Source organism: Protopterus annectens, chromosome 2.part0, assembly GCF_019279795.1.
Source record: "Protopterus annectens isolate FY-2018-M chromosome 2.part0, PAN1.0, whole genome shotgun sequence".
Classification (NCBI taxonomy): domain Eukaryota; kingdom Metazoa; phylum Chordata; order Ceratodontiformes; family Protopteridae; genus Protopterus; species Protopterus annectens.
The window spans coordinates 1,709,447,850-1,709,471,196 of NC_056728.1; the positions used below are offsets into that span (position 1 = coordinate 1,709,447,850).

Sequence of the window (23,347 nt, forward strand, 5' to 3'; positions counted from 1 at the left end):
TTTGTGAAAACTCTGGAAGCAGTGGATAAGCCAAACTGTAGCTTAGAGAACTGAAAGTGCAGTGATCCTGCACTGAAACCTAGGTATTTCCTGCATGAGTCCCTGATTGGGATGTGTAGGTAGGCCTCTTTTAGGTCTAGGGCGGCTAACCAAGCATCCTTGGAAAGCATAGGAGAAAGTTGCTGGAGGGTGAGCATTTTGAATTTTGGTATTACCAGAAAGGTGTTTGGAATGGATAGGTCGAGGATGGGGTGCCATGTGCCCTCTTTTCTGGGTACCAGGAAGAGTCTGGAGTAGAAACCTTGGCCTGTCTGTTCTGCAGGAACATGCTCTATTGCCCTCAGAGAGAGGAGGGAAAGGACTTGCTTTTTGGCCTCTGCCCACTAGTTTGGGGAAAGATCTGGGAACCCTTTTGGGGTTGGCAGAGTGTGAAAATAAAATTTTTATCTCTGGGACACTATGTTGAGGACCCAGTGGTCACTGGTAATGGTGGCCCAGTTGCTTGCATGGAAGGGGAGTTTTCCTACTAGGGGCACGTGCAAGTGGGAAGAGGGAGGGGGTGGAAGTGTAAGGTCATTGTCAGCTCTTACCATAAGGGGGTGGTTTTGCACTCCCTGGTTTTGAAGAGGAGGAACTCCATTGCACAGATCTCTGCATTCCCTGGGGCTGTTGTCTGGGGGGGGGGGGCTGAGCTGACTTAGGGAGGACAGGAAAGGACCAGTGCTTGGAGGAGCAATGCCTACTGGAGGGATAGGTTCCTGATCCAAAGACTCCCCATACTCTGGAATAGGCTGCCCATACATGTCAAGCAGAGCGCCTCCTTGGGCCTCTTCAAAAGGAACCTTGATGATTGTATGAGAGATAGGAAATTCACCCAAGGGATCATGTTAGTCGTCCTACTAGACAGGGGGCCAGGGAAGTAAATATTGTGGGAAGAAATATCCAGGGAATTGTTATAGCTAGGCTTGTATAGGGCCTAGGACCGATAGCTAGTACCAACCTATGAACCTTGGTGGTTGGACCTTTAAGAAGTCTGTCTGCATAGATTTAGCTTTTTCTTCCATTTTTTTTAGGACCTCTTCTGCCTTGGTGCCAAATAAGTTGTCTTTGTGCAAGGCTGCGTCCAATAATTTGGATTTGACATGGTCTGGCAAAGTCTGTTCCTTAAGTCAAGCACGTCTTCTAAGTACAGAACCAGTGACTTCTGCCCAGCAAGATGCTTCTAGGGAGTCAAAACCACACTGTAAGGTGTGCTTAGTTACTTGACTTGCATAATGCATTAACTCTTGTAACTCTATTTTCTGCACAAGCAGGGAAAGAAGATCTTTTTTGTTTGAGGAGTTCCATGGTATGTTGCTGATATTTCAGCATATGGAACTGACAATTTAATGCTCTAATAGCAAGAGCAGCAGAGGCGTATACTTTTTTACCCAATCTGTCTAATGCTCAGGCATCCCTATCTGAGGGGGTGGGATTCTTAGCTGAAGTTGCTTTGATTCCTTTAGGTCCTTGAGAGATGACCCTGGAGTCAGCAGCAGGATTTTTGAAAAGAAATTTGTGAGAGTCAGGGACTCTATAGTACCTGTCAGGTTTCCTGGGAGCAGGAGGGAGGGTGTCAGGGGTCAGATTGGATTCCATAAAAACATCATTCACAACATCCATGACAGGAGGAATGGTCAGAGGTCTGTGCTGTGGAAGCTCTAAGAATTCCCTGAGTCTCTTTTTTGACTGAGGATAGTCCTGACATTCCCATTGGAAATGCTCCCTTAAAGTATGTAGGATTTCCCCAAAGGAAAAGTCCTCGGATGGAGAGGCTAAAGGGATGGATTCCTCTGCATCAGAATCCTCATAAGCAGAGAGAGAGAGGTTGCATACCTTCATATTTAGATGCATCAGAGTCATCGGACTCCTGTTCAGATAAAACTACTGGGGACACGTCTCTTTTTCTTTTGGAAGGAGGAGCCTGGCTTCTCCTGATAAGCATTATAAGGTCTTCTGCCATTTTAAGTATTTGAGACTGAGGCAAGGAAGCAAGGGCCTAAGCTTGGGTCATCGTTTTTTTGGGTGTGGTTCGTACCCTGGGCCTTAGAAACTCGGTAGTTTTTGAAAGAACTGTAGATGTGAAAGACGCCTGTCTGTGTCGAGTATCAGTAGTGCGAAGTACTTCCTCGGAAGCTGGTGCCTGCTCAGTGGCTCCGGACCCATTCACGGTAGAGACATCTGCATGATCCTTAGCTGAAGAAGAGTCTTGCGGCATACCGGACTCTGAAAGGGTCTCGGTAGCAGCCTGCGAATCCACAGAAGTGGGCCATCAGGGGCTGCAAAAGCACCTTACTGAGGACTGGAGAACTGACAACTAGCTTAAAGGAAGAGTTGTCGGCAGTTTTGGACCTCTGCGGTCTGTTTCTGTCTTTATCTTTATGTTTTTTTGGGAGGACTGGTTGTCGGATGGCTTACCTAAGCCATATCGGAAGTCGAGGACTGAGAGAGAAAATATCTACCTACAATAAGGTCCCGATGATGTATAGTTCTGGCGTTCAACAAAGCACAAAAGTGACAGCAGGGGACTTTGTGGTCTGGACCTAAACAAGTGACGCAGTAAGAATGAAAGTCTCTGCGTGGTTATTTGCTTTCCACAGGTGGGACAATTGTTAACTTTTTCTGACATCGGTTAGAGCAAGAAAAAAGGATCCTCAATGGGGTATTTAGCTTTAGAAGACTTCAGCTTCAATTCGGAAAAGAAAAACTCAGGTAGCGGCCAACCGGCACTCATGCGAACTGCTTCTGCTTCAGGCTTCTCGGCAAGAAAGACTGATGTAATGGCGTCGGCTGCCTGTTTTTATACCACTGACGACCTGACGTTAGTGCCGGAGTGACAGCAGCCAATGCAGAAATACTAAGCCTCTGGCATTCAGGCCGTCTGAAGGCTACCCTGGCAGGGATAACCCAAATGTGATGACTCCAACAGTGAAACACACAGAACATCCACATTTTCTTACCACACATTGGTTCCTGGAAAAAGGTCTCTGTGGGGCAGAAAAGCGAATTCCAAAGGCACACAAGTTCTTTACATCCTTTTCACTATGGGAGACCATCTCTTCCACTGCTGGCCCAAACAAGGATGATCCATCAAAGGGAGCACTGATCAATGATGCCTTGAAGGATTCTGCAAAAATGCACAACTGCATCCAGGCATGTCTCCTTATGGCTATGTCTGAACCAGCTGTCCTTGAGGTACCTTCTGTGGCATGCGAGATCAATCTCATGGATGTGCTTGTAATAGATTGCAGGGTGGCACTCAAGAGGAAAAGGATTTCTATTCCTCTGTAGACACGGACCCTACGCAGAATTAGGGAGTTCCTTTATTAAGTCCCTCTGTAATCTGATGAAATGTGCCAGGTAGTTCAGCAATCACAGGGCAAAAGTCACTGATGCATAAACCTGCTTTCCATACCTGTCCAAAGCCCTAGACTTTCTGTTAGGGGGATGGACAGTGGAGCTCCATTTTGCAACCTCCTTTCTGGTGGCTGCTGTAACAACAGTGGCAGCTACAGGAATTCCTTTTGTCCAGTATTATTTATCTGCCAGGGCAATTAATATTTTATCACAGGATTTTGGAATAGGTTCTGATGAATTTCCTTATCCTATCCTCCGCTTTGGAAAGACTACAGAAAGATCTAACTGAAGAGGAAGTGGAGGTTGGCCTAGAGGACTTTTTAGGACTTTCTTTCAATAAAGAAGACCTCACTCTTGGAGATACTGGTTCCACTGAGAACCTGGGACCACAAAGTCAAAGAGACGGAGCCACAGACTGCTTCAGATCCAAAGGTTCTGGATCCAAAATTTTAGGAATCTTTTAGGAGGTTCTAAGGTAGATGCATGTGTATGAGTCTGGGCATTAGAGTGCTTATGGTGTTCCCTGGGCTCCTTTGATTTCTCAGAGGGGGTTTGAGCCCCTGAAGAAGTACCTCAAGAGGAAGCCGAATTAGGAAGGGGACCTTTCAAAATACGATTGTTCCTCCTATCACTGACTGCTCTATCATTGAAGGCTTCACAAATAGTATAAGAAGCATCCAGATGTGCTGGGCCTAAACAGTAAATGCACTCCCTATGGGCATCAAAATTAGGGATCTTATGCCCACAGAAAGTGCACTTCTTAAATCCAGCAGGCTTATCAGCCATACCAGGAAAAAAGGGTCTACCAAAAAACTCACGTAAAACTGAGCAACAAAAATAATTCAACTACCAAAAGATGAAGTAAGAAAGGACCTTTGTTTTTTTTTTTTTTTTTAACAAGGAAGAAAGGGAAAACTACCAACAATGGTAGTTATAGAAATATACCTATAGGTATAAAAGGGAAGGGACAGAGAGACCAGACTACCAACGATGGAATAAAGAAAATTGCCGAAAAATTTAGTAGTGTAAATTAGGGCAAGGAGGAATTAGATATAGAAAAGTAGAAAAGGATATATAAAGATATATAAAATATAATGACCAATAAATAACACTCAGACACCCCAAAGAAGCTTGAGAATTCACAATCCTGACCGTCTTGATGTGAGGCAAACGAGACCTGGGGTATAGTACTGGTCAGGAGCATTACATGTAAGGAATAAGCTCAAGATTCAAATCCTAGACTCTTTAGAAAGAGTCGGACCCGAGGATCGGATACGAACCCATTTGGTAATGAACGAATGAAAATAACATCATATCTAAAATTACCCTGCTAAAATAATCATGCCACCTTAAGGAATAGTTGCAAAGGTCTAATACTTTGATGGAAACGTGAGACAGGGTAATGGGATTATAGTTACTAACATCTTCATGCGAAGGAAGGCAATCAGTCCACAGAGGATGAAACATTGCCCTTTACTACACCTGGTAACATGAGGAAAAGTACAGTTTTGTACCTACCGTAAATGTAGATGTTCAAGTGCTAATACAGCTGCAGTCATAACAGATGGGTTTTCCTGCCGTCAGGCGGGTCCTCGGTCGGCCGAATTCCAAAGTCTAGGTCCGGCGTCGGTTGTTGTCACTTCCTCCCTGACGTCAGTGCGACAGAGGTATAAAAGATCCAGCCGACGCCATTTTCTTCAGTTTTTCTTGCCCCAGATGTCAGGTGCCCCCAGAAGGAAGGCAATACATAAAATTATGTAATAATGCAATGCAATATAATCAAAAAACAGCAGTTACAAGCAAATACACCATAAAAGAATACCCCTAGAGGGGAAAGAGGGAGGGAAACCTGGACTGCAGCTGTATTAGCACTCGAACATCTACATTTATGGTAGGTACAAAACTGTACTATGTTCATCGTGCATACAGCTGCAGTCATAACAGATGGGTAGAATCCCAAAGCTAAAAAAGGGGTAGTAGGCACTAGGTGGAACTAGGAGGAGCCAGGATGCCCTGCAAGACTGCAGTGGCAAAGCCTGCTCTAGATTTGGAGTATAATGGTAGGTGATAGTGCTTGGAGAAGGTATGTACAGAACTCCAAGTGGCTGCTTCCAAAATATCTTTGGTAGGAACCCCCCTGAGGAAAGCTGCAGAGGTAGCTGTGGCCCTTGTGGAGTGAGATCTGATGCCTGCAGGTACAGATTTACCATGAAAAGAGTAACAAAAGCGTATGCAGTGAGCTATCCACTTTGAGATTGTCTGTTTGGAAATAGGCTTCCTTTGAGCTCCTGCAGCATAGGACACAAAGAGTTGCTCTGATTTTCTGAAAGGCTTTGTTCTGTCCAAATAATAACGCAGCTGTCTGTGAATGTCCAAGGAATGTAGTAGTCTTTCCCCTTTGTTTTGAGGATTAGGGTAGAAGGTAGGTAAGTGGATAGCCTGATTCAAGGCTACCCTGGATACTACCTTTGGCATAAAGGACGGATTGGTTCGTAAGGTAACTCTGTCCTGATGGAAAATGATGAAAGGCTGCACAGCCATGAGGGCTTGTAGTTCTGAAACCATGTGAGCTGAAGTGATTGGCAGGAAGAAGGCTGTTTTCCAAGACAAGTATTGCAGTTCTGTTGAAGCAGCTGGCTCAAAAGGAGGCAAGGTCAGTTTTTCTAGTATGAAATTGAGGTCCCAAGCAGGTACTGGTTGTTTCCTTGGCGGTTTTATATTCTTGGCCCCTCTGAGGAACTGTCTTAAGAGGGGGGTGAGAGAATAAAGGAGGATCAGTGTTGTATTCTGCAGAAATGGCTGAGGCATGGATTTTGATGGAGGAGAATGAAAGTCCATTGCTTAGCATCTCAGCTAGGTACTGTAATATTTGGGGTAAATTCAGTATTCCAGGATTCTGACCCTTTTTCTCATTCCAGGCACAAAACCGTTTCCATTTTGCAGAGTAGACTTTTCTTGTAGAAGGTCTTCTGGCCTCCAAAATGACATCCTGCACCTCCTTGGAGAGTAGGGCCTGTTGTGAATTTAAGGAATCTTCCATGCGGCTGGATTGAGTGTTTTCAGCTGACTGTGTAGAGTTTTAAAGTTGTGCTGAGTCAGTAGAAGAGACATTAGAGGTAGGATCCATGGTGGGGAATGCGTCAGGTTTTTCAGGAGTGGGTACCAGTGTTGTCTTGGCCAGTCTGGAGCAATGAGAATCATCTTTGGCCTGTCTGCTGTGGTTTTTAATAGAACTTTGGGCAGCAGAGGGAGAGGTGGAAAGGCATAAACTGTCATTGTTGCCCAACTGAAGGAGAGTGCGTCCACCTTCCAGGCCTGTGGATGAAAGGTCCTTGAGCAGAATTTTGCCAATTGGTGATTTCTGTGGGAGGCAAAGAGATCTATGTCTGGCCTTCCCCATGCTTGAGTTATCTTTGTGAAAACTTGAGGATGCAACTTCCATTCGTGTGGATCTGTCATATTTCTGCTTAGGTTGTCTGCCAGTGTGTTTTCCTTGCCTGGCAGGTACTGTGCTTGAAGCTCGATTTGTAATTCTAAAGCCATGTTCCAAAGAGACATGGCTTGCCTGCATAGGGGGTATGAATGGGTACCTCCCTGTTTGTTTATGTACCACATTACTGTGGTGTTGTCCGTCCTTATCAATAGCTGGCCTGGATGCAGTAGGTCTTTGAAAGCTATAATAGCATTTATTACTGCTAGCATTTCCTTCTGATTGATGTGCAGGTGCTTTTCTTTTTGGGACCATTTGCCCTGAATGCACCGATCTATCATGTGTGCCCCCCAGGCGTAGTCCGAGGCGTCTGTTGTGATGATTTGATTTCCTTGAGGCTTGCAGAATGGGAGACCTGAGTTTCTTTGGCATGCTTGAGCCCACCACAGAAATTCCTTTTGAGGACATGGAATTAGTGGTATTATTGTTTCCAAACTGTGGCTGTGTTGAGACCATAGGTTTTTTAGGTACCACTGAAGTTTCCTCATATGCAGCTTTGCACATGGGATTAGTAGGATGCAAGATGCCACGAATCCCACAGCCTGCAGGATTTTCCTTGCAGTCAGCCTGGTGAAAGTTGCCAGTTTTCTGAAGTATTGAGTTAGTTGCCCCTGTTTCTCTGGTGTGAGGTAGGCCATCTGGGTGTTTGTATCCAAGCTGGCACCCAGGAAAATTATTGTTTGAGAGGGTATTAGCCTTGATTTCTTTTTGTTGACTGTGTATCCCAGAGAATTCAACAACATTATTACAAACGCCAGATGTTTCATAAGTATGTGCTTGCTGTCCGCTTGGATCAGGCAGTCATCCAGATATGGGTATATTTGTATCCCTTGAAGTCTGCAGTAGGTGATTATTGATGCCAGGCATTTCGTGAACACTCTGGGCACAGTAGATAAGCCAAAGGGCAATGCAGAGAATTGATAATGGGTTGAACCTGCAAGAAATCTGAGGTATCTTCAGCAATCTTGTCTCATTGGGACATGCAGGTATGCCTCCTTGAGGTTCAATGTTACCAGCCAAGACTCCTTGCCCAGCATGGGAAGAAGCTGCTGTAATGTGAGCATCTTGAATTTTGGCACGAGTAAAAAAAGTGTTTAGGATGGATAGGTCCAAAATAGGTCTCCAATCTTTTCCCTTCCTTGGTACCAGGAATAGTCTGGAATAAAACCTTGACCCTGTTCTTGTACAGGTACCTCTTGAATAGCTTTCATGTCCATGAGATCTGAAATTTGTTTCTGTGCCTCTGCCCTTTGATTGTGTGGCAGGTTTGGCATGCCTCTCATTTTTGGAAGGGTGTGAAAGTGAAATCTGTAGCCTCTGTCTATAATGTCCAGGATCCATTTGTCTTTTGTGACAATATGCCAATTTATCGAAAATAATGCCAGTTTTCCGCCTAAAGGTGCTGCCATTTGAGCCTTGCTTGGCATGCAAAGGGGAAAGTCATTGGTTCTGCTTTCTGAATGGCTGTGAACTATCCTCACCACCTCTTTGTGTGGGTGCTTGCCATTGTCTGCCTCTAAATGATCCTTGAGATTGCCCTCTGCCCCTCGGGCTCCTGTATCTACCTCTTTGGGGTCTGTCCGTGGCTGGAAAGGACCAATTTTTGGAAGGCCAATTTCTACTGAAACGTGGATGTTGTACCTGTAGGAAATCTTTTACTGTTTGCATTAATTTTGCCTTCTCCTCCATTTTCTTTAATACCTCCTCAGCTTTAACACCAAACAATACATCTTTTTGCAGAGGGGCATCTAGTAATTTAGCTTTGACATGTTCTGGTAAGGTTTGCTGTTTGAGCCAGGCATGTCTACGTATGACTGATCCTGTAACAGCAGCTCTACATGAGGCCTCTAAAGCATCAAAACCACATTGCAGGGTATGTTTAGCCACTTGTTCTGCACTATGTATCAAATCCTGCAACTCCTTCAAGTCTGGTTGTTCAGGTTGTGATATTTTGTTTCTCAACTGTGATATCAGAAATTGTTGGTACTTTAACATATGGAACTGACAGTTTAATGCCCTCATGGTTAAGGTGGCCGAGGTGTAAACCTTTTTCCCCCACCTCTCTAAAGCTCTGGAATCTCTCTCTGAAGGTAATGGATTTTTAGCAGTGGAGGCCTTAATTCCCTTGGGACCCTGTGATATAGTTTCTGGGTCAGCCGCATGGCTTTTGTATAGGAATTGGTGTGAGTCAGGAACCCAGTAATACCTGTCAGGCTTGACTGGAGCTGGAGATGAAGAATCTGGGTTAAGGCAGGCCTCGGAATACACGTCATCTAGAATGTCTAAGACAGGAGGTATAGCCAGAGGCCTGTGCTAAGGGAGCAAGAGGAAATCCCTAAGCCTTTTCTTGGAGTCTAAGTACTCTTGGCCTTCCCAGTGGAAGTGTTCCCTCAAGGTATGTAAGGTTTCCCCAAAAGAGTAATTCTCAGGGGGGGGGAGACAGAGGGAATGGACTCCACTGCATCAGAATCTTCAAAAGGGGAGTAAGAATGTTTCTGGTCTTCAGAATGTTCTGAAATAATGGAGGCCTGGTCCGAGGAGGGGGATTCTTCCTCCACTCTGGGTCTTTTGTCCGGGGGGGGGGGTTGAGAACCCCTAATAAGAGTAATCAAATCCTCAGCCATTGTGAGCATCTGCTTTTTAGGCATGGAGCCTTGAGAAGGGCCCTGTGGAGCTTGTTTTTTAGTACGCATGGCTGATTTAGACTTAGTGAAAGCCTTGATGGAAAAAATAGGAAGGCCTGTAGACACGTTGAGAGGTGGCAGGTCTATCTAAACTCTGAGTTTCACCGCCAATAGTGGCTTCGGTATCTGTAGTCTGGGTGTGGGCCGAAAAGCCTGCGACCTCGGGCACAGAAGACACTGCCAATGAAGTGTCGTCGGTAGTCAGGGGCTGTGTAGGCACCTCACTGAGAACCGGACCACCTGTAGTCGGCTTTGGCATGGTGGCGGTAGAAGTCGCGGACCTCGTATGTCGGTCCTTATCTTTGCGTCTTTTACTTAAAACTGGAGTCGGAGTATCCGACGACATAATGTAATTAAATTTTTTGCCAAAATAGTGTTGGGTGAACTCCGCCCGACGCTTAATAGTGCGTCTGTTGAATGTAGCACAAAAACGACAGGCCGAGAACGTTGTGGTCTGGGCCTAGGCAAGGAATGCAGAGGGAATGAAAATCCTTATGTGGTATTTGCTTCCCACAAGAAATGCAATTATTAACTTTGTCTGACATCGGTCTGAGGCAAGAAAAGTTTCCCCAGTGGGGTACTTAGCTTTCAAGAAGACTTCGGTTGAAAAATATTCGTAATCTCAGGAGCTGGCCGACCGGCACTTGCAAACTGCTTCTGCTTCGGGCACCGCGTGGCAAGAAAGACTGAAGAAAATGTCGTCGGCTGGATCTTTTATACCCCTGTCGCACTAACGTCAGGGAGGAAGCGACGACAACCGACGCCGGACCTAGACTTTGGAATTTGGCCGACCGAGGACCCGCCTGACAGCAGGAAAACCCATCTGTTATGACTGCAGCTGTATGCACGATGAACATCCTAAGATGACAGCTCTTTAAATTCTGGACTTTTATCCAAAGGGTAGAAGGCATGCCACTAGATACAGTATGTGACAGCACCCATTAGTGTGAGAAATCAAATTTATCAGGTAAAGCTCTTTTAAACACTGTAAGCTAAAGGTCAGTTGGGAATGAGAAGCCAAGAACTGCTACTATTTTCATGTCTTTTTTAAGATGACGAGATAATAAATGGTGCTATTAGATTAGATCTCCCAGATGATGAAAATGCCTAACTCCTTATACAAGGAAGGATCCAAGAAAGCTCTAAGGTCAGCAGACCAAAGGCAAGGGCCATCAGCACTGAAACTCTTGGAGAATTAAAGCTAAATACTTGTCAAAAAAAATAAATAAAAGGGAACAAAAGAAAGGGTAGACGGCAGTTCTGTATGCAACATTCTGATTCTCTAGCAAAAAATATACACATTTTCCATGAAGAATTAATATATTTATTTGCAATTAGGTATCTACTATATCCTTAAGTGACTGTACAGTAACAAATGTATTCATGTTTTGATGGCCAGGGTGTCTAACTAGGATGAGGCCCATTTTTTTTGCAAATGTCCACAAAGAAAAGATCAGAATAAAATTACACAGAGACCAGAGTTTACAAAGGTACTGTAACATGTTGGGGACAGAAAACGGGTGCTGTCTCTTTAAATGCATGCTGTACTGGAATGTGGGAAATGTCTCACAATAGTTAGACAAAAATTTCCAGTTACCATGCTATGAAATGAGGTTGACAATCCTAGGGCCACTAGGAAGTGTCATCTGCAGTATAATCTAAAAGGAAAATCCTAGAAGGGTGGAGTAAGTTGTGAAGTGCACCAAGGTGAATAGAGATGACACAGAGCTGGAATTGACACCAGGGTGAGGCCTACAGTCTGAACTTCCTGAAAAAGCCTACTTCCCAGAGAGGCTGCATGGCATGTGTAAAGATAACTGCAAGCCAAAAGGCTGGGTCTGTTTTATTTAATTGTGGGAATGAGAAGCCAAAAAGTGCAGTTATTTTTATTTAATTTTTAAAATGTGAACACAAGTGCTGTTATTTTTGCTTCCTAATTAGATCTATACAATAAATGTGTTTTTAACTCAGTGCCTCGAATATTCTTTGGATTTACACTGATGGTGTATGCATAGGCAGCTGGACAGCAACTTGCCATTTACCCTTCCCTGCAGAACCTCTGCTACCAAGTGTTAAACAAATCTGAGGTTATGAATTCCCCACAGAACTGTTACTGCAACTATCCTGAATCATTGCACTGTTGTGCCTAGAGTACTGACCCAGCTATGGATAACTAACTAAAACAACTCAGTGAGTCACAGGAGGGAAGTGCCCGGAAGCTGGTGCAACTAAAGCAACAGATAGTTGAGCTGGCCATTGTAGCTGCCAAACCCAAGACAGTGCCTGTCTTGAAAAAAACTGGATAAGGAGGATGACCTGGAAACCTATCTGGTGGCTTCTGAGCAATGAGCAGACTTGGTACAAATCCTGTCATCCTAGCAAACAGAGGGGCACTGACAATATTTATAGACATGGGTGGAGCTGATCAGATGAACTAAAACAAATATAAAAAGGATACTGAGGAGTGAGGTGCAAGCAACATTGTTTTACAAATGGACCTCTAATGTTAACAAACGTGATGCAAGATTTCAAACATATTTTAAAGCTAATGTTGGAGCACGATATGAACAGCAAAGTAAAAACGTACATTTTAGCAGTATACATGTTTCACAGAGCTTTTCCTATTGAATAAGAAAACAGGTATTGTAATCCTAAGAACTCTTGACAAACTAGTAACTTTAGTAAAGTGCTTAACAGTTAATGCCACAATCCTAAAAACTGAATTGGCTGCTTCTAAGTCTAAGGTTGCAGTACGAAATGTACCATTTCTGTGAAACAAAAAGTATGAAATAATGTGTTAGCTTGTTTCAAATTTGGGGGGAGGTTCACCTTGTTATAAAAGTGAAAACTGAGATACATGGTACAAATGAAGTTGCTACTGAGTCTGATAAAACTACAGCTAGAATAACTGAGTCTACTATGTCACTGTTTTGCAACCAAACTAGTGAAGAGTACTGTATTTTTAAAAGGAAGGGATGTTCCAGCTCTTCTAGAGAGCAGCTACCCTTGTCAAGGGCACACTAGTTTGTAAGCATAAATTAGTAACAACCAAACTACTATCACGGCACACAGGAATGAAGTCTTGTCTGATCTATGCAACCTAGGTTCAACTAGCTGTCTTGGTACCCGAGACTTTGGCTGGGTGAGATATGAAAGGCTGAAGTATTTTACTGGTTCTCTTATCTCAGGGACAGAGGAGAGGAAGGACAATAGCTCTAGTGGTAATATCTGCTCCACTGGTGATATCTGCATATTAAGCTTATAAATATGGGAGCACACAGTGACAGATGTTCTCAACCTTAAAGGCCTTACATCACTGCATGTCAGGTGTAAGATGCAGAATGAGTACAGCATAAAGCAAACAGTCCCTAAAGCTATTAGCCTGGAGTATGACACTTCACTGGAATGCCTCAATACCCTTTCAGACAACAGGAAAAAGTAGCAGATTAGATCTGAGGGTGAGGAGCGACTCCTTGCACCTAAAATCGAGGACAGGCACTAGAAGCAGCTGACAGTGTGCAGCACAGAAGTCAAAAATATTAAAAGAAAATATTTGCAACAATGAAAAAGTACAGGTAATATGCATTCATACTGCTAGAAAAGAATAACCCCTTACACATGTAGAAATTCAAACAGTTCTTGGAAAATTGTTGCATCATGCGACTGTAATCACAGACTTAAGTCCTGGTGTAATACTCCTGGTTTAACATTATGAAAATATTTTCTCTATTATAAAGCAGTTTAAAACATGTGGAGAAGGAAGAATCCATAGAACCAGTGTGGAAAGCTGATATTCTTGATGAGAAAGAGGTAAGGAAACAGACTACACCACCCACTTATAGAAGAAATCGGGGGGAAGTGACACAACACACCACAATCAAAATGAGAAGGGAGTTGGTATAGAAGCTACAAAATGGACTATATTTTGATTCTGGTTATACAGTAACAAGGATCACGTGTGTTATCAGATACACACCCCAACAACAGAGCAATATAAACCCCAAACTATAACGGATATCAATATAGGAACTGAAGGTGAATGGATAGTGAACCCTGAAGTGAAAACAGTACAAGATAGCAGTATGCACAGAGACTTACAAGAAGTGTTAACACGGAAACTGGGTGGGTTGAAGACACCTAATAGAAGACCCTCAAAAAGTGAGTATTACAATGAACTGAATCAGAATGCATAGTTCTGAGCATATTTCTTTTAGTGTTAGGTAGAGATTCTCAGAATTCAAGTAAAGGCAGATTCTAAGTCACAGACATCTGTAAGTAAAGAAAGAAAAAAATCTGAATATAAATGCTGTATTGTGGTGGTGCTGCGGTAGCGCTGTCACCTGACAGTAAGACGTTATCCCGTTCGATTCTCAGCTAGAGCGTCTTCTGTCTGGAGACATGCATATAACATAAAACTGGAATTTAGAAACATTTGTACATAATATGCTGTGTTTACATAACACATTACTAGGGTTACCTTTCCTAATATCATAAAAGTACTCGTGAAAGTGTTTCCTTAAACTTCTTTCTGATTTTCCCACCTCATATGACAACCACACATTACACAGGACCAAGCAGAATATAGCTATTGCTTTTAGAATTTGGGGAGCTTTTATGGCAATTGCACCTGAAGGATGACACTCTTCCACGTCTAAATGGTCAGATCTCACTAAACAGTACACTGAAACTAAGGGCAACAAAATGGTAATGTCTACAAATTTCCTTTATTTTTTAATCTGAAAGTGTTTCTTAAGAACTGCTATATGTAATGTATACTGCTTCTAAATACTTTGAATTTTAATTTCACATTTAAATTTTATTTTATATTTTTCATAGTGGTTGATATTATAAATCATGCGAGCTATTGTTTTATATCAAATGGAGTGGTTCTGAAGAAGTCTATTTTATATGGGATGAAAGGGCTAAACTCTCAAATAAAATCCTGGCTTAGAACTGTCTGCTGTTGAGATAACGTCTTTTGTTCCAAGTGACTGATGCATCCTTGATGCGCTAATGATGGTAGAGAACTCAACAGAACATCTCCAAAAATGGCCTTCTTAGTCACAACCCAAACCTTCAAAAGTAAAAAAATTGTTTAGTGCAATTGAGAGTTAACTGAAGTACTAGATAATCAACCAATTTTTATAAATAAAAGGGTTTCTACATTCAAAACATGCTGAAGCATTCAAGCTAGTTACAGAGAAGCTGGCATATACCTAGTGTTTTTTTTGGCAAATTTTGGCACTATTTGAAGGACTTACAGTCCAGCCCTCCAGGCACACATGAAATATAGTGTACCTTACTGTATATATAACTTGTGGATCTTTTTTATATAGGAAAAAAGATGAGAAGATTGTCTCTCTCAGAGCATATTAATGCAACAAGGAATTTATTACCTACAAACACATTACATAAGCATTCTACACACTGTTCAGAGTTTAAGAAGTTTACTTCTTTGTAATGGAACAAGTGAAAGAAAAATAAATAAGACAATATACATCATATGCTGGAGAAGTAGTTAATATGGCAGATCATATTACATGACGTCTCCTCCAGTCAAAGCTATAGCTTACTCATTCCCCAAATTGAAACTCAACTCAAAGTAATTGAGGAGCATTAAAAAGCTATTTTCTGTTTCTGCAACTGTAGCAAGCTATTTGTCAAAACTGTAACAAGCAGCTTGTTATAGTTCGGCCACACACTCACCTAACACTAAGTGCTTTATATCTTCAGCCAAGCAGTAAATGCAGTATCATCATTCATTTTCGAAAATGAGATAGCTATTTGTTTTTGTAAATCAATGCCAATATTGCACTCACACACCACAGGCACCTGGCAACCGCAACCCCTGACAGCTTGAACCCTGAGCAACTGCCCACTTCACCCTACCCTTGTTATAGCTCTGACTCAAGGTTTGAATGATGTTTTTTATATGAAATGTCTTTTAAAGTTGAATGTAACTGGATATTAATTAGCAAGGTAGGGTTTTAGAGGATCTATAAATTTATGCCTTATCAAAGTTTATTGTTTTGAAGAAATCCATTACTAAAAGACAAAAGTGCAAAACCTTATTTATTATCTATGTGGTCCATGGTATGTTTTCATTGATTGATTTTTTGGCTTTTTTTTTATTTTTTTATTCTGCAGTCATCCAGCATATTTTGTTTTATGAATGATAGCAGAAGCTGGAATGACTTTTGATAGCTCTGCCCCCCCCCCCTTTACACCTACACATACACACACACAGTGAAAGGATGGACTCATCTCATACTGCAGCACCATTCGAAATATACATTAGCCTTCTGAGTACTGCAAAAAGCTGGATGAACACAAAAGTAAAAGCAAAATAAATATAAGAAGAAAAAAATTCAAAATAAAAAACTTAAATGGTAAGTACCATACCTAACTGTGGCAGATGTTCCTTGTAATAAAACCCTCCAGATGCTTCAGTGACGTACTTCAAATCCACCTTTCCCTTGTGTCCTACTCTGTAAACATTAGTGTTCTCATCAGACCAAGCCACACTCGCCACGCTGCGTCCAGTTTCCAAGTCCCAACCACGGATGTCCAGGACTTTTCCAACTTTTCCTTCACCACCTAAGAAGGCATAACAGCAACATGCAAATATCATTCTCTTGTAAAATAAGTGATACCAATATATGTCCACACTTGCTGACATCACAGGGATTTGGATAAAATAAACCAACCTAAACTGACCTACACTAACAATGGTATACATTTTTATGTTCTATTTTTTTTTCATTCAGTCATTCATTTTGCATTACACACTCTACCTTAGTCAGTGTTTGCAGGACAGCTACAGCCTAACGTGGAAAGCAACGGGGGTTAAGGCAGAGGCCCACTCATGCACAGGCCATTAGTCACTGAGATTCTAACATTTTGCTGTTGTCAAATAACTTTTTTTTTTACACAAAACATACATGACATGGAGACTACATCACCAGGTTTGGCATGTTAACCTATGTTGCACCTCTGTTTCAACTCATTACTACATGTCACCCTCTCCTTCACCAAAATGTGTGGTATTCTGTGTTCCAGCAGAGAAAACTATAGACCACATAATCAAGCTTGACAACAGAAGTGCAAACCAGAGAGGAATAAAGTGCACGCCTCACACTGTTAGGATTCATTGCCATTACAGTACAACTAGATGAAATAAGTCATCAAAACAAGCTTTGATGATAATAAGTTCCCCCCAAAAGTACAGCTTGGTTAAGAATACTTTCCATAATGACACTTTTTGGGGGGTGGTCAGTGTAACAGTGCATAACATTTTGCTTTTGTTTTTCATTCCAAGCCAGAAATTTAAACAACTGTGCCTTAACCCTTGCAGAGTTAGTTATGGCCTCGTATCAGCATTGCTTCAAATGCTGGTTAGTGTGCGACACTTTTATAAAAAGCCATTACTGCTAGCAACTTTTTTAGTTCTTTGTAAACAGGCTATTCCTTAAAGTGACATAATTATAAAAAAAAAACAACTACGCAAAGGCAGCCTATGGAAAGAATACAGGAGGTAACTTTGCTGTTACTGTGACCAGTCCTAGAAGATCTGTTGTTATGGTGAATGCAGCTGTACTGCGTTCTTTGGGGAGGATCAGTGTGACAGTAAATCATAACATATGGACAGGTCCTCAGACATTACTGCCATACTCATGGAAGGATAACAGTTACAGGATGCCTGGAAGAACAAGTGTGCCAAGACCTCTACTATCCATGAACTATTAATTGAGTTTGTAATGTTTCGTGAAAGTGTAGACTGCAGACCATATTACAGTTTCTAAAACACTTTGTGTACACATTCTTGAATCATCGTACTGACCTCCCTGCTTCCCTAGAACAATGAGCTATCATTGTGCCCTGATAAGATTTATTGTATTTTTCAAAGTGAAATATCACACAGTGTGCCAACCAATTAGAAACAGTCTGACTGGTTGAGTTCCTTCCTCTTTTTTGGAAACAAAGATTACTCCTGCTGAAATCATTAATTAACCCTTCTGATCGAGTATCGAGAAAACAACCTGTAAACAAAGCCTTAATGTTTCTTAACAGAAAGGGTAGGACTAGGTTTATCTATGCTTGTTTATGTACCACACCACACAAACACCATGTTATCAGTGAGCATCTTGGAGCAGGGCGTCCCCAAAATCCTGTAATATGAGAACTGTCATCATTTCCAGAAGATGATGTGCAGACTGTCTTCTGTGTGTGACCATGCCCTATAGACAGTCTGCTATTGACAATAACTCCACATTTATTATGAGAGCCACCACAGGGGTGGGGTCCTGGAATGGACTGCCTAGAGTAAGGAAGGAAGCAAATTTCCAATAGGAAAACAAAACTGCAAATGCACCCAGCCTTCATCTTACCTGTGTAAATGCAAATGTGGAAGAAAAAGATTCTAAACTGTCCACCATTAATTTAAAGCCCTTAAGACTCATCCACTTGAGTCTGTGACAATTCCCATATTATATTAACTGTGGAAAAAAATGAATGTTTATCACCAGTCATTTGTATGAACACTGATTCTCCATTCTTCTCTCTGCCTATGACTGAAAAAAGTCTTTGCACCAGTTAATTCTCCCAGTTAAACTAAAAAAAAAAAACAAAACCTGACATTGCACCTCAAGCCTATTCTTTAGAGGGTGTGAAGTTATGCCTGCCAAGTAGAGTAGATAATACCCCCCCCCAAAAAAAAATAAACTGCACTGTCTTGCCCCCTTCCTTAATATAACATACAATATGCTGCAGCTCAAGTATGAAATCTTCCCTATAACCAAATAACTCATCTGAAGTGAATGTGAAACAAAAGAAAAGTAAGATATGAAGCTTAAATCCTCCCATCCAAACATATCAAACAGGTTTTACATGAAAAGGCAAATGCCTCAGAAATTCTCTGATAAGCGAATCAATTTATCTGTAAAAACAAATAAGCTACATTCTTGACTGGTAAGGATTAGTCAGTAAATTAGCTCGCTGTGCCTCAGAGCAAGAGGTTCTCCTGTTCGATTCACGGCTGGTGTGCTTTCTGTGTGGAGTCTGCATGTCCTCCCCGTGGCCGAGTGCCCTCCAAAAGACATGCGTGAATGGGTGTGCCTTCGCTGAAGGTTGGGCGTCGGGCTGGCAACTTGGCACCATAAAAAATCTACTGCCAATCATTAGCGGACCAGAGTTCCGCTGTGGCGACCCCTAACCAGGAAAAGCCGAAAAGACAAAGAAGAAGACTCTATGAACAGCACCCCACACAGCTAGTAGTCAGATTGTTAGCTCTTGTAAAAGTAAAATCCAGTCCTAGATTAAGGTCAAGTGCCCTCTTTATAAGCACAATGTTCCAAGGGATTGGTGGATATGTGGAGCAGTTGTTCTTGTAAATATACCCTGCCAGAAATCAAATGCCTAGCATAATGGGATTCTAGCAGAACATCACCTACATGACTCAGTATGGCTTGCAAAGGAGTAGGGTACATAACTTGCTAGTAGTAATGGCTGAGCCAGAAATGTCAAGCATGATACTTCTCTCAATCATAAGACATGCAATGGCCAAGCACAGATATCTCATGAGCAAGTCATCCCACTGTTGTCATCTATTACTGGTACCCTCCCAATAATCAGTCCATGCTTTGCCTGGCTAATAAATATCTTATTGTGTAATGTATACTACATTTAAACTACTCAAGTGTGTCTTTGTTCTTCCTCCATAGAACTTTAATGCCTTCATACATGCCTGTCAGCCTTGGCACCTCAGTGTGATAAAGTTAATGCAGATGACCAGCTAACAGTTAAAATCATGGTAAGTAAAACGACAGACTGTAGATTAGCTGGTCTACATGCAAAGTGGTTTGCCCAATGCAAAAGCAGTTCTGCTACTTAAAAAAAATGGAAAAATGTGGCTGGAATAGTTTGCTAACTTGAATAGTAAACCACAGTACAGAAATCACTCCTCAAGCATCACTGAATGGTAAAGTTAATGCAGTCAAGAAATTCCTCTATCGCACTCTATACAACTTCATTCTAGTTTCTGTGCAAATCTAAAATGAAGAACAGCACAGTGCAGGCACACACAAAATCATAACCACAGAAAGCAGATGAGATCCATCACTGCTGTCAGTTTGCATTTAAAACTGCAACCACTTACAAAATATAATGTTTTTTTGTAAAATCTAAAGTATACACCTCTATCCTATTCAGTCAGAGAAACTTAAAATACACTTTTCATCTCCAGTGGTGTCTGCACTATGCAATTTTTCTCACATTTTCCCTGGGAATATCAGGTCTTGCAAATAAAAAAGAACCCATGCACCATTTTTCAAAGGTTGAAATTTGGATTCATGAAACAAAGAACTGGCATTATGGGGAAGTAATAGTCTCTAGAAGGGCAACTGTATATTCATTCACCTTTTGTCATATTCCTAGCAACTCTCTGACAAAAGAATGCAAATTCTTACAGGTACTTGATAACCATGGAACAAAAAACTGAAAACTGAAGTCCCAAAAGCAGTATGCTTGGACAACCAGAGAACAACAGAAAGATGGGAAATGTAACTGCCTGTCATCTTCCAAGAAACCACACTGTGCACATCTCAGACAAATATCTAGTGAGCAGCAAGCACAGGGAGGGGTACATCTGATGAAATAAAGTGATTAGTAGCCTGGATCTGAGGCATAGAGAGACAAAGCCTTGGCTATAGTCCAAATGAGTCATGTTCAAATAGTGGCTAGTGGGCTGGAAGAGTTGGATACCGGAAAAGAAGAGTGAACAGATGACAGTGGCTTAACCATCCTGTGGTGGCAGGACTGCTGGCTTCAGTCAGCCAACTGACTTCATGCAAGACAAGCCTTGTATAATACCAGAAAGGCCAGAAACTGAATCTGTGAGTTTGTAATCCCGAGATAATAGCCATCTAAAGCATATGGGTCTAACCATGCACATATATGCTGAGGATAAATGAAACCCTGTGACAATATGGGTAATCACATCAGCCACACTCGAGTAACCCATATGCGCAACCTCAACCTGGTCTGTGACATCAATAGGATTTGTTGGTGGGACAGATTTGTGTCCCAGAAATTCCCCCATCTGTGGAACAGACTCCCTCTCCACGTCAAGCAGAGTACCTCATTATCCCTTTTTAAGCGCAACCTAGATAACTGGATGGAAATAGAAAATACACCCCTGGGATTCCACCTGTGGCCCTGCTGGACAGGGGCTTTGGGTGCTGACTTGTCTAAACATGGGCTAAACTCTTGGCTAGGCTTATAAGGGCCTCAGGGCAATAGCCTAGTAACTTCCTATGATCCTATTATTCTAGTAGTGGGGCTATGTTTCACTAGAGATGCTCACATTGCCTGGATGACAGCAAGGGCAGAAACCACATCCAAGGCTGCCTGTATGATGGCCCCCTCTGGTCACCACCTACTTCTTTGATTGGTAGATGATGAGCTTAATGGTTGGCAGGCATGGAGTTCAAAAGCATACAGAAAAGGTAAAGTGATTAATACCTCTCCCTGGCCCCAAAGAAATACCTAAACTACTGACTATAGTAAAGGCTAATGAATGGGATAATACACTCATTCTTTATCTCCCTTGTGTCCACACCATGCCTTTCAGGACATCAGGCAACAAGCACTCTCCAGCACTCACTGTTTCTGTAGCGGTTACGGGTTTTATGGAGTCAGGTTGCTAGCCTGAGGCCCAACCCTCCTTGGAAGGTGTACCACACACATTGACACCTAGGGCCAATTTAGTGTGCCCAATCCACCTACAGCACATCTTTGGAATGTGAGAGGAAACTGGGAAACCCACTCAAACATAGGGAGGACATGCAGACTCCGCACAGAAGGCACCCCAGCCAAGAATCGAACCGGAGAACCTCTTGCTGTGAGACAACGCTAACCTCCCCACCACTGCACCACCTCATTCTTTATCGAGAAGTGTACAGATCTACCAAGTGTTTTTTACAAGGATCAGGGAAATATGCACCAAATCTGTAAAGAAGTGCACACTCAGATGGGATGTTACTTAAAGATCTACTGATTTGCAGATGGAGCTCATTCTAAAGGCTTTTATTTTTGAATGTGTACACTTTTTGCTGCAAGTTTCTAGATGCCTTGAGGTGACTCCCTGGAAGCATAGCAGTAACTTTTAATTTCAACAACTGAGATCCACTAAGCCAACTAGTCTTTCCCTCTATGTGGCATGTGGTGCATTAGCTTTACACTTTCATTAGTACACTGATCATTACCCATCCAAGTTAAAGTCCTAGTGATTATCAGGTTCTGGTAAAGAGACAGCCAGCTCTTTACTGAAACTGCATCAACAGTCACCCTCCTTTGTTAACAAATAACAATGAAAAGACAGGATATCCTAGGTAAGCCATACCTTACGGAATGCTTGGCCACTTTTTTGTGATGATTTTAATTCACTAGTAGTAGCCTGGAGTCACTGAAGTGAACAACTTTTTGCTTCCACATAGAAATAGTAGGTGGGTCAGTAGTTAAAAACTCTGCCTCATGGCTACAGAATCAGGGGTTCAGTCCTGAGTTCTGACCACTGTCTGTGTGGACTTTTATGTTCTTCCCATGTCTGTTCTGATTTTCATCAGGTAATCTGCTTTTCTCCCACTGACCAAAAATACGCTGTTGAATGCTTACAGTAAACTGTCCACATATACTTTGGATTTACTATTGACCTTGTGGTCAGGGTCATGAGTGAAATGGGTCTGATAAGGATCAGTTCACTTACTAAGGATAACAAGCAATTTATTAAATAAACAAAAAACACCACAGCTAACAGCTCTCTCCCATTTTGAGCAGACAGCACAAACCTTCTGCTTATAACTATGTGTATTTTTCCACAGCATTATCAAGAACTCAGTGATGAGCAAAACTAACAATTTTTTTTAGTTTAAATTATAGTACTAAAATTCTCTACCACCTCTAAAAATCTCTACAAAGGTCACAGCTGAGAATCTTTGTTTGCTCAACTCTGTGGTGCAGAGGGAGGAATATCTAACTGAGACCAAGGTGACCAGAATTCAACCAATGGTTCAGGCACTGGAAGAATCTGGCAAGGAATAGACATGAATGGCTTACTCCACTGGCTCAGCCATCTAAGAGAGAGAGAGAGAGAGAGATGTGATCATTCTCAGTTGTCTGAACTGATCCTCTGCAACTGAAGGCTTGTATGAAATGCAACTGAAGGCTTGTATGAAACAGTAGCCACAGACTGGCAGAACATGGACTCAGTGCTCTCAAGCCAGTGATAGTAGCACTCATGCATGTGTGTGTGTGTGTGTGTGTGTGTGTGTGTGTGTGTGTGTGTGTGTGTGTGTGTGTGCATGTGGGAACTTGCATACACTGCCAGAAGGACATAGAAAGACCTTTGGTGATGTGGGAGCTCACATCTGTCAAAACAGAGTGGGGTTACAGCTGGAATAAAAATGCCCTTATAGAAAATACCCTGAATGATAGAGCCAGTTTGGGGGGGGCAGCAAAATACAGTTCCCTGGCCCAGGGACAATTAGATTCATCTTGAACTAACAGCCGCAACTGAGGGGTGTTGGTGAAGCCAGACCCTCAGGACAATAAGATGACAACACTGCCTGTCAGTAGCATGTGAATGGGTGGGCACAGTCAGGGAGTGACAGCCTCCAACTGATGGCTCTCAATCTGCATAACATGGGCGCTCACATCGACAAAAAATGAACTCAAGTCATATGGGAGGAGGGCTTAATGGCTGAGACACACAAAGCGAAAAAAC

At 42.3% G+C, this 23,347-nt stretch overlaps 1 protein-coding gene across 1 annotated transcript in view; it reads right to left on the reverse strand.

The window, feature by feature from the left end:
- MIB2 (MIB E3 ubiquitin protein ligase 2) overlaps window positions 1-23,347 on the reverse strand; it is a 1,775,226-nt gene that overhangs the window by 798,138 nt on the left and 953,741 nt on the right. Inside the window, 1 exon segment of the mRNA XM_044061758.1 lies at window positions 15,973-16,167. Within this exon segment, the coding sequence (XP_043917693.1) occupies window positions 15,973-16,167 (195 nt within the window).